Consider the following 17247-nt stretch of genomic DNA (forward strand, 5'->3'; position numbering starts at 1 on the left):
GGGTCATGGTGTTTAATGACCTATTTCTCTGCCTGGGAATTAATGGAAGTGTATTCTGCTTTTTTTCTGGAATGAAGGTTTATTATACAATCTCTCTAGCTTGTTGCAAGGAAGGTGTTTTTCTTTTGGTTTCCAGTAGGTGACATCTAAGCCTCTTGGATCTCTACTTTATATGAAGTCTAATAATGTCTTTTTTTTTCCTTATAGGTGTTTAATCAGGCTCACTACCCTCAGTCTCAGTTCCTGACAGTATTAGCGACAGTATTGGTAGCGTTTGCTCAGATTCCCTTGGGGCTCCATGTGTTCTCTCTTATGGGGTATGGGAGGAGGGATCCTCTGGGTTGGAGAATGGAGGCTGTGGCTCAGCCTGGCATTTCGCAACCATGGCTGGTAAAAATCAACGGTTGTTTCCCTGCCATATCCACTTTTCTGCCATCCTCATTTCTCTGCCTTCTGCCCTGATTAGTGGACACTGCCGTTGGCCATGTGGAGCTCACAGCTCTCCCAGGCAAGGTTGTTTAGGAAACTCGGTACACCTTCTCCCTTCCCCCCTCCTCCTACAGGGAGTTCTGGCTGGGAGAGGCAGCTTTTTTGTTTCTCCCAGTTCACCGCCCAACACACAGGGTTCTGATCTGCAGTAGCTCTTATGCACAGATCTCACACTCAGATGTGCTGCTGTGCAGTTTGGGTGTTTTTTATTGAGTTTTAGATGTTCAGCTTATTATTGTTTCAAGAGGAGAGATCTGGGGACATCTCTCTCTCAGCCATGTTTCTGACATCACTCAGTATTTTTATATACTAAAAAAAAAATGGATTTATGAAAAGAGTATAATGGGAAATGTTATATTTAAGTGTTGTGGTGCCAAGATAGAGAAATAGAGGTAAATAAACAAGAATTCTTGACAGAATATCTAGTTTTGAATTCACTAAATTGTTCAAGTAAGCTGGCTTCTGGGTTCCTTTTCTGAGAGCGAACAGGAGAACTTTGTAGATAAACAACATCTTGGCATTTGAGAAATTCTGAAGAGAATTTGGGGTTAATCTCAGGCCGATTTTGATTGGATTTATGAATGTGCCTTTGTAATTATATGTGTGAATACGAGTGTGAGTGTGTGTGTGTGTGTGTGTGTGTGTGTGCGCGCGCTGCCAGGGTGGGTGAGTTGCATCTACTAGAGGGATGGCAGAGCTTCCTTTGCCTTGGGAATTCACCCTCATTCACTCTTGTGCGCTTACTTATCCAAGTCCAATAGAAACAACGTTTCTACAATGTGATTTAAAAATTTCAAACAAACACGTTTAAAAAATAAACACAAAAATAAACACGAATAGAGCAAGTGTACTTTTATAACAATTTATTTAACTCAAGAAATCCAACCTTATTATTTGAATTGTAACCTATATCAAAATGATGAGTAAAATATGTTCTTTCTAGACACACTAGAAGAAGCAAGTATCCACTGTTTCTGAGTAACATGTGCCAATTCTAGATTGAAAACTCAAGACAGAATTAAATGACACATGAGATGTGATTAAAAGGGACTGGAGAGAATGTGGGAGAAATTGATATCAGAAGTGAAAATGCACAAGCATATTCCAAATTGATGAAAGGCATCAATCCATATAAGCTCGAAATTTCCTAAGAAGAATAAATACACAGGAAACAATAAGGAGTTACATTATGGCCTAAAAACCAAAGTAATGTAAAAGATTTTAGAAGATACAGAGACCAAATAAGCAAGAATAAGTCCAATAGGTGACATCTAAACATAAATAAGATACACATCAACAAAGAATCATTTTAAAAATGCTAAATGAAACCTTACGCCAAACCAGAATTCTACATTCAGCAGCAATATTGCCCCAAATAAAGTAGACTTTAAAAAAAACTAAAAGTAGAACATTTAATTGTTAGCTAACTTGAACTAGAAAAAAATACTGGAGTGAATTATTAAGTCCAAAGGAAAATAATCCCTGGTTGAAAACTAGGAATGCAAGAACAAATGAAGAAGGAAAGAAAAGATAATTTATACTTTCATACAAATGAATTTTGTTTTATGAAGCAATTCTTGAAATCGCTCATGAATATTAAAATACACGTAGAATTAAAATGCCTGACAACAGTAATGCAAAAATCAAAAAGATTAAAAATAGAATTTAAAGCATTTTAAGGTATTTGCATTTGGGATGGTGGTAAAAGTAATTATTCATATTAGACCATATTAAATAAGTGATTCATGATGTATTCAGTGTAATTACACAAAGACTTGTACATGATTACAACTAACAAGTTTATAGATGGAATAATAAAATAGTTAAAGTCAGTGAAGCAAAGAGTAAAGGAACATTAATACTAGTTAAGTCAAAAGGAAGGGAAAAAATAAGATGATTGAAATATTCCCAAATTTATCAGTAATTAAGTGAAAATGAAAATACACAAATATTGATTGACTTATAACAGCTATGTGACATATTCTATAGAATTGCTAATAAATATTTTGGACATTCTTATATTGATAGACATATAATCAGTCTCCAATTTTTTCCTATTAAAATACAAATGTATAAAAATTCTTGTGCATAGAAACTTCCCATTCCTGTTCTTACAGAAAAATTGCCAAAGTGGATGAAAAAAAAATTATTGTTTTGGTTTTCTTTGGATATATACCCAGAAGTGCAATTGCTAGATCAAAAGGTATATCCATTTTTAATTTTTTGAGGAATCTTCAGACTGTTTTCCATAGTGGCTGTACCAATTTGCAATCCCACTAACAATGTATGAGGGTTCCCTTTTCTCTACATCCTCACCAGCACTTTTTCATAAGTCTATTAGCCATCTGTATTTCCTCTTTGGAGAAGTATCTGTTCAGGCCATCTGCCCATTTTTAATTGGATTATTTGTTTTTTTGTTGTTGAGTTGTATGAGTTCTTTGTATATTTGGATATTAACCCCTTATCAGATGTATCATATGCATATATTTTCTCCCATTTATTCAGTTGTCTTTTTATTTTATTGATGGTTTCCTTTGCTGTACAAAAACTTTTTAGTTTGATGTAGTCCTATTAGTTTATTTTTTCTTTTGTTTTCCTTGCCCGAGGAGATATGTCCAAAAAGAAATTACTAGTAGCAACATCAGAGGGATTACTGCCTATATTTTCTTCTAGAAGTTTTATGGTTTCGGGACTTACATTTAAGTCTTTAATCCATTTTGAATCTATTCTTGTGTATGGTGTAAAAAAGTTGTCCAGTTTCATCTTTTTGCATGTATCTGTCCAGTTTTCCCAACACCATTTATTGAAGAGACTGTCTTTACCACATTGCATATTCTTGCCTCCTAAAACAATAATTTGTAAAGATCTATGCACCCCTATGTTCATGGCAGAACTATTTACAATAGTCAAGATATAGATGCAACCTAAAGGCCCATCAACAGATGATTGGATAAAGAAATTATGATTCATATAGTCAATGAAACATTACTCAGCTGTAAAAAAAAATTATGAAATCCTATCATTGGCAATGACATTGATAGACCTAGAGGTTATTATGCTGAGTGAAATAAGTCAGACAGAGAAGGATAAATACCATGTGATTTCACTTATATGTGGAACCTAAGGAACAAAAAGAACAAACTAATCAAAAAGAGACTCATAAATATAGAGGACAATCTGGTGACTGCCTGTGGGAAGGGGGGTTGGGTGGTTGTGAGAATGGGGTGAAGGGTTAAGGAAGTACAAATTAGTGGTTGATAGATAGTCACAGGGATGGAGAGCACAGTATAGGGAATGCAGTTAGCATTAATGTAACGGCTAGGGGGAGAGCCAGAGGAAAGAGTAATCGAGGAGATCATTTCATAAACTATATAAATGTCTAACAAATGTACTGTTTACAGTAAACTAATAACAAAAAATAAATATATTAAAATGTTGAGAAAAACTGTAACTACCACCCCCAGCTACAAGTGTATTAATTTTTAAAATATACACCAGTATTAGACAATGTCAGAACCTCATATTTTTGTTTCTGTATAAAGAAACTTGGGAAGAGGTCAAATCCCATTGATATGAGACAGGATGTCTCCTCGGGATTATCTGATGATTGGATTATCTACTCCCTTCCATAAAAGGGGAATCAGAGGCAGAAGTCACTGCATTTTCCTTCAAGCCACAGGCTGTCTGCATCTTAGGAGTGGGGTCAGCAAAACAATTCTGCAGCCATGGGGGAACCTGCATCTACCTGCATTACAAATGGGCTTTTTCTGGTGAGTGCAGAATTTATATTGACAGCAAGAATGTACATTTGTATACTTTTTCTTTATGCAAAACTTGTTGAAGTTAGCAGACTGTTGCTCTTAAAACAAGAAAATTTCTTATATAAGGTCATTTGTTAGGTATTAATGTTTGTTAAGTAATGTTCAGGATATTGTAGTTTTTTGCATATGAAGCTTTCTTAGGATAATAGGCCTGATGTTTTTGTTTTGTCTTGGTTTTATTTTGTTTTTAACCAACGTCATCATGAAGAATTGAAGTAGTATTTAACCCTGCACTGTTTAAATTGTTCTTCACTCTGCAAATATTTTTACACACAATATCCTTCTTGGTTTAAACAAAAATTCAGTTTTGTACACAAATTTCATGTCTTCAGACACTTCTTCCCTAATTTATTCATCATCAATAATTGTAGTTATTTTCTTTCTCTCTTTGTCTCTCCTAACCTTTGATCTTCCATCCTTCCCCCTTTCTCTGTCTCTGTGTTGAACTTACTGTTTCTCACATCACTTAATAATACCTAACTCTACATTAGACATTAATTGGTCTATTAACTCTTTCCTCTCACCCAGATTAAAATCAACAGGGGCAGTACTGTTAAGTTAAATTCTAAATCACTGGTTTTATTACACAACTTGGCATATAAGAAATGCTCTGTAAATAGGAGGATCAAATAACTTTCCCTCAAAACTAGGACATCTTGGGTAACGAAATGGGTAATATTGGTAATTATGGCAGGATAACAGAAATACAATAAGATTTATGGTTTCCCTTGAAAAAATTTTAATGAAGACAGAAGTGAGGAATTTAAAAGGAAAGGTGCTCTGATTAGTTTTACATTTTAAACAGATCATTGTGATCAGAGATTTATACTGGATTACAGAGAGACAGAATTTGAAATATTAAGTTATGATAATATATTGCAGTATAACATTCAAGAGATCATATCATTGTATAATTGTGGTTGAGTGAATTTGTTTGAATAATTTCTTTCAATAAATACATCTGAGCACCATCTAAGGGCAAAGCAAAAATATTAAAGTCCATGTTAGAATTCTCTTCATGAGTATCCAACTTAAAAAACAATACAAAATATTAAAGTCCATGTTAGAATTCCCTTCATGAGTATCCAACTTAAAAAACAATGTGAAAGAAATAGATAACACAAAATAAATAAAAATTGAAAAAAATTAACATAAAATATAATATTAATTTTGATTACTGGGTCAGAAAAGGTCACTCTGTAGAAATAGTATTTTGTAGGAAATCTGAAAGATGCCCAAGAATTATTCAAAAGTCAAGAATCTTTACATGAATTCAGGATGGTGGATGGATGGCTCATTAATATGGGTGTGGGGTAGCAGCATATCCAGAATGATACTCAGGTTTAGAAAAGATATTAGCACCAGTAAGTGACTTTAAGAGATGCTGAGATAGCGGTGAATTATTTGAGGAACTGGTTGGTTCAGTGTGGCACCTGGTCACTGTCAGCTGAGTCACCGATATTACCACTGATGTGGTGATTGGGCAGATGGATATTTTGAGTTTCAGGGTTAAAGTCAGATCACACTGCTGCTATGGACATTTCTAGTTCATTGATGGTATTTGAAGCAGGAGACTGGCTGAGATTATCTAGAAAAGATGTGGATGCAGAACAAATGTGAGAGCAGAATTGACTTCTAAGAAGCATGAATTGTGTTAAGTCAGATAGAAGAGCTGAGATTAACAGGTAGGCATGTGAGGAGAGAAGGAAAAGAATCAAGGAAGTAAGAATACTTATCTGTAGTAGAAGTATTTGTGTAAAAAGCCTGTGTGATGGGAATATGGTGCTTCTGAGTTATTTATTTACGAACAGAGAATATATGAATAAAAATGGGACTTGGGTGTGTAAGTGAAAGTGAGTATCTAGAGGTTGAAAGGCACATGATTTTACTAGAGATGAGGCACTAAAAGACTACAGAAACTAGATGATTGTGTGCCCCAAAGCACAGTAAAAAAGAGATGAAGAAAAACCGGAAGCCTTGGGATATAAAGAAACTCGTGATCCTGGTGTGCATATGACAGTGGGTTATGGGCACCAGCATGTGTGTACTTGACATTGAAAAGGATGAGAAGAGGGAAACATCCTCAGAGGAGGATGGCAGAGGGAAATGGTCTGGAACTGACACTGGTAGTGACTTCGAACTTCCTGTCCTTGACTCATCTGTGCTTGGTATCCTCTCAAGATCTGGTTCTCACTGTTGGGTGCCTGTGCCAGCAGCATCATCTGTGAATACTAGAAATGCAAATTTGTGGCCCCACCCCAGGCCTATTTGGGTTGAGATTCAGAAAACTGAGTTTTAACAACTCTTCAGATGAGGGCGATGCGCAGTGCAATTTGAGACACATTTCGCCAGGGAGAGTGGAGGGTAGAAAATCCAAACGAACTGAAAGTGTTCAGCTCTCATTTTATTCGAATTTCCCATTTCATTTTGTTTTCAAAGGGGAAGCTCATAAGAAATATGATGCCTCAGACGTTAAAAAAGAAAAGAGAAGTCCATTTAGCCAAGACCAAGCGGAGACATCGTGAAAGGTCTGCACTTCCTATGAGGCTGACCAGCTGCATTTTCAAAAGGCGGGTCACAAGGATAACTTCGCATCCTGGCAGTGAGGTCCGGCGCAGGCAATGGGATGAGACCCTGGAGAAGCCCCAGCAAGTCTGTGCATACAGGAGACTGCAGGGACTCCAGGCCTGTAGTAGTGAAGGAGAACCTTTAAGTGCTCTGGATATCACAAATGTCATAAAAATGATTGCACCGGGTAGTGCATGTGAATCCCGGGATGGTGCCGGTGCTGGGTCTCTACACACCAGCCCCGGGCCCACCGCTGCACGGTCTTCAGGTTGGGCAGAGCTGATCCCAGCAGCAGATCTCTCTCTCCGTCAGTTTCTCTGCGGACAACCTGTCACCCCTGGAGATATCCGGAGACAGACCTGGAAAGTGAAAAAGGCAAGAGAGAGACTGGCTATGGCCTTGAGGGCAGACAGGCTGGCCAGGGAGGCAGAGGGAGCCAGTTGGCAGTGAGAATGTTGTACAAACTAGATGAAAATCAGGAGAAGGTCGTGCTGAAGAAGTTGGGTGGTGTGGTCCTTGGGAAGTGGTCCACCTTGAGACCACCCTCACTCAATCTTACCTGCCTCCTATAGTGTCAACCCTATTTCTCGCTCTGGACTGTGATGCTTTGTTATATTAAAATTGTACTTTATTAAACTTTTTGAGAGATAAAAATATGAGTAGTAGATGTTTTTGTGGGTGAGAGATTGGGTTTCAAGTGAGAAGAAAAGAGATCTTATCTTTGTACACCTCACTATCTGTTTCCCATGATTTTTATTCACTTTCATAGTAAATTCTGCAGCAGTAACTTAGCCTGAGGAATTGTTCGGTGTGTTTACTTATATTTTTATAACACTTACACTCATAGAAAAGGTGACACCTACTCTAAAGAGATTTTTAACAATAAATTAATGTGATTTCATAAAAATCTGATTTTTCTGAGCTTGTTTTTACATCTCATTCTAACATAAATTGTATCTTTTTATTTTTTTGCTAAATGCTCATTCAGACATGACATTTTTACATAATTTAATTAGCATTTATGTTACCTGTTACATCCTTATCTGTTACTTAAGAATTACCTGGGTAATTTGCTTAAAGTTAACCTTAGATTCTTCCTCCTCCTCCTCCTGCTCCTCGTCCTCCTCCCCTCCTCACCCCCCCCCCTTCTGCCCAATGGCCTTAGCAGGAAGGTTGGTTCGGAATCTGGCACGAAGCATGCCACTGTTTCCATGAGCATGAGTCGCCTTTCCCAGATTACTCTGGTTTTGTTTGGTTTGCCACCAGGAGTCATTGTGCTGTTCTTTGCCTTGTACACATAAGCACATCTCTCGCTTAGATAGATTGAACTTCCTCTCGAGCATAAACACCTTCAATTTTAAAAAGAGCTCTGCGTGCCCTCTGGTTCTGGAGACGCTGCTTACAGCCAACTTTGGACCACAGCCTTCCAAACACATTGGTCATTTTAGAAGTCTTGTTCCCAGTAGGTCTCCACGGGCTCCAAGATAGCGGAAAGAGCTAGAGTTAACCTTAGATTCTTAAGAATGAAATGTTGTTTGGGAATGTATTAGGCAGAGAGAACCTTCACAGCAGCCTCATTGCCTGAGCACTGACACTCAGTCCTGAGCAGAGGAAACTTGTCCACCTGCTCACAGCATAAGGCACATCGTAATTATTCAATCAACATGTAATGAATATTTGGTAAGAAAAAGTGTCAAATTAGTTATGAAATATGGAGACTCTTTTACTAGGTCAAGATAGAAAAGGAGTGTTCTGAGTTTGGAAAGATAGGTCAAGACAGAAAAGGAGTGTTCTGAGTTTGGAAAGATTTTCTGGACTTCCTTGAACTTTGGATAGAGCAGTTCTAGCCGAGGTGGAGAAGGAGGCCTGGTTTCAGAGGGTCAAGTCCGACTGAGAAACAAGTGTAGTGATCTGAGGTGGACAGCTATGCCTTGGGGCTCCTGAATTTAACATAATGGTGGCTCCCTCCCAGAGCCCACAGCTTTGGTATGGGGTTGACTTCACCCCAGGACTAAGGGGTTCTAACTCTTCAGTGTAAGCTAATCTCCATTTTCCATCCCCAAGTTCCTGGGATAAGGGGGTGTCACATGGCCCTCTCTGGTCCAGTAGGATCCAGGCACAGGAACTTTTATGGAACTGGAGGTGGAGCTGGGTCTAAGCAGGACTCTTACCTGTCAGACCTGGAATTCTAGGAAGTGGGGCTGTGTGAGGTCACAGTGTAGGAGTGACTGACATAGTCTGAGGCCACCTGGGAGGAGAGCCTCAGTGGGTAGATGTGAGGGATAGTCAGAACAAGGCCTGCCCCCTCATTTGTATACTGCATGCATCTGTGCCTGGACATATCTACTCCTCAAGTCCAGTGATGTGAGCTGATTTCTTCCTTCCTTGAATCTTTTTTTCCCTCTTTTTATAGTCTATTAAATTATTTTACCTTAAGTTAATTTTAGTTGGGTTTTCTCCCTCGTGCATTTAAATTATTCTTGATCAACTCCCAGATGTAGACCATGATTTCAGTGAATTACATTGAAAAATGAAGGTGGTCAGTTGTGATAACTGGGGACCTGAGAAATTTCAATGATGGCATCCAGCATGGTCAGTGACCTTAAGGACACCCATTTGATAGGCCACATGATAACTGAAATTTTTAAGACAGGTACTATTAGGTTTGATGGTTTCAGCGAGAATTAATGGGGAGTCCTACATTGATTCACAGTTTATCAACAGCAGGAAATTCTCCATTGCTTCTTCCAGCTCCTGTGGTTCCTGCATTCCTTGGCTTGTGGCGGCATAACTCCAATGTCTGCCTCTGTCTTTCTTATGGTCTTCCCTCCATGTCTCTGTGTCCTCATCTCTTCTTATAAGGACATCAGTCATTGAATTTAGGATTAGTTTGTCTTCAGATATTTAACTATTCACATCTGTAAAGAACTAATTTCCATAAAAGTCAAATTCTGAGGTTCTTGGCAAACACGAATTTAGTGGGAACATTTAAACCCACTCCCAATTCAATTGGGGGTTGAGAGCAATCCATCTTGGATGTGACTATCTTGTGTCTGGTGAGACCTCAAGGGGTTACATCAGCATTAGCTGTATACACTATACAGGCAGCCTGCATGGCTCCGTCAGAACTCAATGAAAGCAAAATTATAGGAGTTATTTTTCTCAGAAGTAGTTGATTCAATGAATGAAGGTAAAAATAATATAATTTTTTAAATTGCGGTTATTTTTTTACATTCATACTCTCACCAGTTGTGTGAATAAGGGCAGGTGAAGCCCTAGAGGGTGTTTCTTAATGTCAAACTTGGTATCAGGAAAGTCTTGTTGTGGCCCGTGTCCTTCTTTGCCAGACCTTTCAGTTCTTTCTAAGGACACTGAAGTGGTGGAAGGAAGTTTGGGAGAGTTTAACTTTCTCCCAGCATGTGAAAACATTTTTATTGTTTTCAATGAATTGTTTTTAGTATATACACACACTGTTTTAAGAGTATAGTTATGAGTTTTCACAAATGCATAGTTATACCTCCATCAAGATGGGAAACACTCCATCAGCCCAAAGGAATATTCTTGTGGTTCCCGTTTATACTGAACCCCCTACCTTTCACCACTGATGTGTTTGAGGTTCCTATACCTTTGCCTTTTCCAGAATGTATATAAGTTGTCTTATAAGCCCTGTTTGAAAACTCTGTTGTTTTATCAGCCCTGTTTGAAAACTTTGATACCACATGTTGCCTTATAAGCCCTGTTTGAAAACTTTGATACCACATTTGTAAAAGTGCATAATTATGCAAATCTTGCAGTATTCTGAGTCTAAAATTTTTGACATTGCACTGAAGAGGGGCACAGATTATACCTTTAAAACTGAGAGATTCCACTATTACAAGTTATGTTAATTTGGGTAAGATTGTGTTTAACTTTCTTCATTTGCATGATAGGAGAAATGATGGGAGCAGAGCAAATGAGGTACTATAATTACAAAATCACATAATCGCTATATAGCTAAGAAAACATTAATTAGCACTGAAAAACAGAAACCAGGTCTGAATTTCCTTTGCTATTTAATAAAACAAAAGCTATCACCATTTACCTCATCTTCCTGACATCTCTTGGAAGTGTAAACACATGGAAACGATCCTTAAAAACAGCAAAAATGGGCTTTAGTGGCTTTCTGCATCATTGAAACAAAAACCTTTTAGCTACTCATTTTATAAGAAGGCAAACAAAAAAATTCCAGTTCGGGGATGTCAAATATACCTCCTTGGCCACTGAATTAGGATATTACTCAAAATGACACTCTATGATGGTAGCTCACCTCAATTATTCCTTGAGTCACTGTCCTCTAAATATTCATAGCTCTTTTTGGTATTTTAACCAGGAAATCACATTGGACTTGCACAGATATCACTCTACTCCTAGAAGACCCATGATGGGCTACAACTGCGCAGATAACCAGAACCCTTCTTCAATCTGAGAGGAACTCGAAGGTCAAATAGTGTCACGTGGTCTAAATAGCAGCAAAGTGATACACCATTTCAGAAGGCAATTTAAAATCCTTTCAACGAATGTTAAGCAGGAATATAAATACCAAATACCCGTGGCCCAAACTAATGGGAAGACTCACATCCCGCCTACCTTTGTCCACACTCACAGTTAACTAGCATATGCTCTAAAACTTTAAATCATGGCTACAATAATGAAGATAGACTGTGTCTACGTCTTTATCTTTATGTATAGCAAACCACTACATTAGGATATTACTCAAAATGACGACCACTGCTGTTAATCTCAAGAATGCAGGAATTTCAGTATTGCTGTCCATTCTTTACATCCACACCCAAGTAGATTAGATGATGGGGAAAAAATGGTCAGTGATGACACTCTCATTCACTGAGGACCCTACTCTTCATAAGGAAAAATATACAATCCACCCCAGTTCCCTATTATCTCACCTGTCATTGTTTCTTCCTTTTCAACGCCTTTATTTTCTGCTTAGGAACCTAAGCTTTCTCATTTAACCAGCTTTCTTTTCCCACAAAAATGTAAGTACCAGGAGTGCAAGAACTTCTTTCTTGCATGTCTGTATATCCACAACCCAGAGAGCCTAAATTGGCTATGGTTCTTCTTGGTAGGTTGTACGTTACCAGAAATGTGTCCATTTCTTCTAGGTTATCCAATTTGTTTGCCTATAAATGTTCATAATACTCAATATTGATCTTTTAAGCATTTGTTGCAAATGTCCTCTTTCATTTTTGATTTTAGGTACTTGAGTCTTCTCTTTTATTGATAGTCATTTAAGAGTTTATCAATTTTATTATTTCAAAAAACCAACAGTTTTGATATTTGCTGGTGTTTTTCTATATTCCATTTAACTTATTTCTGCTCTAATTTTCATTATTTTTGAACTTTTGCTAACTTAAGGTTTTTAAATTTTCTAGTTTCTTGATGTTTAAATTTAGGTTACTTTATCTTTTTTTTAATATAGGTGTTAATACTATAAATTTCCCTTTTACTGCTTCATATGGTTCTCCCCAAAAATTTTCACCATTTTTTTCATTGCCTCAAAATATATTTAAAAATTCTCTTTTGATTTACTCTTTGAGCTATTGGTTGTTCAAGAGTATTTAATTTCCACATATTTGTGAAATTTATAGTAAGATTTGAGGTAAACAGGCCTTTATATGCGGTCGTATAATTTCTTAAACAGGTATTAGATTGTTATTTTATGTGCTAGCTGTATGTGTCAGAGGCTTTAATATAATAGTGTCCTTGTATTTTTCTCTCATGATGTGTTTAAGAAAGACACCCTCCCACACCCCGAAAAAAAAATGTGTTCCCACCTAGAAACATGATGGGAGGTATCTGGGTAGGAAAAAATGTTCTTATGTTTTGATTAACCTGTCATGTTTTCTGAGACAGAATCCCTGGGCTGTGAACTTCAGAATAGGTCCTTTGCATTGATTCCTCCTCTTTTGTCAGAGAGGAAATCTGAAGGGTCTGGGGATTGTCCGACAGTTCTTTCTACAATTAGATCAGGTTTGGAGAATTAGTTTTCTTTGAGAGATGGCTTAAGTTATAGAGAACAGAATGCTTTGAGTATATGTTAATGTTTCCCCTTGTTTGCTACATAAAGCATGAGGCAATTTTTTCCAGTCTTCACAATGAGAATCTGCTTGGGCTTCTCCAGGAAAAATTCATGAATTTGGGGAGATTCCCTAAGACTGGATCCATAAAGCTTTAAATGTTCAAGTTAGTCCATATGGTGCCAGCTAATTCGTCATTGACACTTTATGTCTTAAAGGTTGCTGTTCCCCTCGTTTCTCCTCCAGGTCAGCAGTATTTCCTTGCATTCGCTTGTCTCTTATTTTGTAGATATTGCTCTGTTATGTAATCTCAAATCTCTCACGGCTCTATGAAGGGGTGATGTTTTTTCAGGTTGATCTTTTTTTCTTGTGAAGATGAGAATGATCACTTAGAGCACTTTACATATTAGAACAGAAATCATCCATTCACTTTTGTGCTTCTGTATTTTTCCTTGTGACACTATACTATTTTCACTTATAGATTCTATTTCTAGTAACCATGTGGATGATTTCAAAGTTTTTCTTTTGTGAGTAATGCAGCTAAAAACATCATCATACTGAAATCTCTGCATTTGTATTTTATCCTCATCTTATAAAAATTACCTACCTTGAACACTTATTTGTCACCCAAAGATATTTTGATGGATTACTTTCTGTTTTATCATAGTCTTTTGTGGGCAGGATTAACACTCTACCCCAAATAGGATCTGATGTCAAGATTGATGTCACCACATGTATTGCATTAATAGAAATACGGTTATTAATAAAAGGTACTTCCTAAGGAGAGTAGGACAGGGATAAGCTGGCCCAAGTGGCTTGTGCAGAGAGGATGAGTTGGCTCTTTAGGTGTGTAGAAGTAGAGGCGGCGATTTCAAGGACTGGTCTTCTGACCCACTGACACAAAAAGGGGCATGTGTCAACCTCCGTATCTTGCTTATCCATTGTGGGTCAGACACAGTGAGTAGGTATCTAAAGCTGATTAAGAGTCAAAATAAAAAACGAGGTGTCTATTAACATTCACTGCCGAGGTGTGTTGAGTGAATAAGCCAAAGCTACATATGAATTTAAATTTGAATACTAAGTTTAAAGCCATGTGAAAAGCACAAGCAATACATTATAATGAATACGACAAAGATTCAAAAAAAGTATATAAATGTAATCATCCCACGGTGTTGGAGAGATCCAAAGAAGTGTGTCAAGGTGGTTTCCAAGGTGGATCAATTATTTTAATAATATTATTTTTATTTGTTCTCATTTCTTGTATTATTGGTGACATCTTGCCAGTGTAGCCTACCCACATGCAGCAAGCAGTTCTTTTAGGAGAACAAAACTCTCCCTGGCTGCTAACAATAGTTCAAAGCCAAGTGGTCATCAGCCACCATGGCTGTCAGGTTTTCTCTCAAGGAAAACATCTGGAGCATTAACTGTCTGCTACATGTATTTTCAGTGTTTTGAACTTTTCTCAGTTGGTATTAATGATATGTTTGCTGAATGACATCACGTATGTCAGGTCAGTACCAGTGACTCCCAATGAGTGCGTAAGTGCAATTGGTAGGAAAACAGTGTATTTGTGTTGGGTGAGCCAGAACGGTTTTGAAGGAGGGTGCTCAAAATGACATACTGACATGCCATGTACACAGATTACAGTGATGTTACATGGAAGACCCAGGAATGGGATATGAGTGATGGCTGGGGTCCACTGTTACAAGACACCAAAGACTCTAGGAGTGACCATACTGACAGAAATGTCCAGTATAGAAAGACCTCTATTTATAAGGAATCAGTAAACCTGATGAACAGAATAAAGTAATTGGCCTCAAAGTCTGGGACTGACTCTACTAATGCCATAAATAGCAGAAAGAGCGATCTACAAGAACAAGGTTTAAGGAAGCCATTAATACATACTAATAGGTCGAAACAGAGGTAGGTCCATTGAATGCCTTTTTCAAAAGCCCGGTGTTTTATATTTTCTAAATTGAGTTGATAATATCAATAATTTCTAGTGTCCTGGTGAGTCCTTGCATTTAGTTTCAGAAAGGTCGTTATGGTAAGATAAAGAATTTGTCTTTATAAGTATCTGCCATGGTCAGAGCAGAGCAAGTAGCCAGCAGAGGGAGTGAGGAGCCCTATAATGTCTGTTTCCTATCAGCTATAGAAGCCCCTTCCTTGGCCTGGAAAGTATGTCCATTGACTATATTACTAGTGGCGTGTTTTTTTTACATTGGATGCATTAGTCAGTCACTAAGTTAGGCATGATAGAGATGAGAAGCCCCTGAATTTTGCCTAACATTTAAATTAGTGACCTCTAAATGGCTACCAGTTAGGAGAGCTCAAAGGGCCAGAGTTAATACCAATAGATCTCAGGTGTAAGTATGTGGTAAGAAATTCAAGTCAACTTATCTCCTTGAGCACTAAAATGAGCCTCTGCAGATTCAGGTTAATATGTGAAAAGTGAGAGGTGGCCTTGATTAGTAGTTCGGGAAAGTTATTCACAGAGTTAGTTATGTGAAAGGGGTAACCTTGCACAAAGTTGTTGCTATTGGTGGGGTCACAGATCATCAATGGCCAAAGTATCTGTAAAAATGAACAGATGAGTTCTGTTCTTGGCCAGGGAACTCTCTAATGCCAGCATAATTATCTGGAGTTTGACTAATGAATCTGATGCTTGGGTCCAATCTTTGATCAGGCCTGTTCAATCTAGGGACAAAGTGCAACATCTCTTCAGTGGACTTCATCAGGTGTGGTGGCAACACACTGTCCATAGAGTATATTAACTCCATGGTCACTCATGTGATCCCCCAGTGACTCCCAAAATGGCCAAAGTGCTTACAAAGGAGGTGACTTGCTCCAGAATCAATAGATCAATGTGAGGGGAACACACCTCCTCCTATCCTATAAGTGGGACATACCAGAGAGACTAAGTACTGCTCTGTCCTGCAAGTACGACACCTTTTCAATGAGGAGCCTCTGATTAGCAAACCTGAGTGCTGCATCCACGACCCACGTCAAAACGGGAAGATGGCTGTGGAGGGTCATCAAGGAAGGTCCTGAAAGGGGCTACACTTACAAAAAGACGGTCAGTTGCCAGCAGCACTTCTCTAATTATGTGTAGCACCAGTTAACAAGAAGTTTCTGGTACAAGAATTCCTTGCGTAGTTGAGTCCACTATGAGCAGTCTAGAGACACTGAGCTGCATGATAGGAGGCTGCTAAAGCTACTATAATAAAGGAGTGTTTTGAGGAGACAATAGGGAGTGACTGGTACTTGGATGAGTTCTTCAGCGATTTGTTTCCTCATTCTATGTCAGTAAATTTTTTAAGTACTGTGTAAAAGTAAGCAAGCATATCTCATAAATCTGTGATGGCTGTGGACACTGCGGCTGACAGAATGTACACATGACAGAGGTTCTGCCAACTGCTTCTGTCACTCTTTCAACTCACAGCTTCCTGCTCAGAGAGATTTTTCCAGAGAGCGATATGATGGATTTCTGAAGATGACTTGAGTTGGGAAGCAAAGAGCTGAAAATAAGCTGTGGAGGCAATGGAAGCAAATGATGCTGATGCCCATGACTGGCAGTATGTCCCCAGGCAGATCCCACTTGGAACGTACCTTTATGTCTCAGAGCCACAGAATGTCCAAGAGATCTATCCAAGCAGCCTGATTTAAACCCAAAGACAGACCTGGGAACCCTTCCACTTCACTTCTAGTTACGTGCATGAGATGATGGCAGTGCAACCCTAGAGGACGCTTTCTCAATTGAGACAGGGCTGCAAGAAATGCTTGGTGGGGACTGAATTTTTCCCTGCAGACCTTCAATCTTTCCCAAGAAGGATCCTACAGTGGTGAAAAGAAGTGCTAAAAACATAGAAATCAAGGTTCAGGGGAGCTTAATATTCTCTCAGGATATGAAAAGGAATGTCATTCATTTCTATTAAATATATATAATATTAAAAACCTATCAAAGTCCTGAGCAATCTTTTATGTGACACCCACAGCCATGTGTACTCTATGGTCACTCTTATTATTAGAATTCATTATTCTCCTCTCTTTGACTACAGGTACAGTCCTGCAGGTCATTGGCAAGAGGGCATTAAAAAACTACTTTCAGGTTTTGGGATTAGGCATGAAGGACAATTAAGAGTCATGACAAAAAATGTTATTCTAAAAGAATAAAACATAAAATATGCCTGAGAAAAAATTACTTGAACTTGAAAGCACCTGATAAAATTAACCTATAAACTATAATGATTAATGAAGAGAATTACAAAGTTCATTTGAAAACCTGTAATTATAAT

General features: G+C 38.0%; 1 protein-coding gene across 1 annotated transcript in view; it reads left to right on the forward strand.

Moving 5' to 3' along the window:
• The window catches only part of LOC102897104 (methyl-CpG-binding domain protein 3-like 2B), a 22427-nt gene extending 5283 nt beyond the window's left edge, over positions 1 to 17144 (forward strand). The window contains exons 2-3 of the mRNA XM_025046676.1: positions 208 to 267; positions 6663 to 17144. Coding sequence (XP_024902444.1) covers positions 208 to 267; positions 6663 to 7328 — 726 coding nt within the window. The 3' untranslated portion in view covers positions 7329 to 17144. The remainder of the gene's footprint in view (positions 1 to 207; positions 268 to 6662) is intronic.
• The last annotated feature ends 103 nt before the right edge of the window (positions 17145 to 17247 follow it).

The sequence above is a fragment of the Pteropus alecto genome, unplaced genomic scaffold (assembly GCF_000325575.1).
Source record: "Pteropus alecto unplaced genomic scaffold, ASM32557v1 scaffold304, whole genome shotgun sequence".
NCBI classification, from domain to species: Eukaryota; Metazoa; Chordata; class Mammalia; order Chiroptera; family Pteropodidae; genus Pteropus; species Pteropus alecto.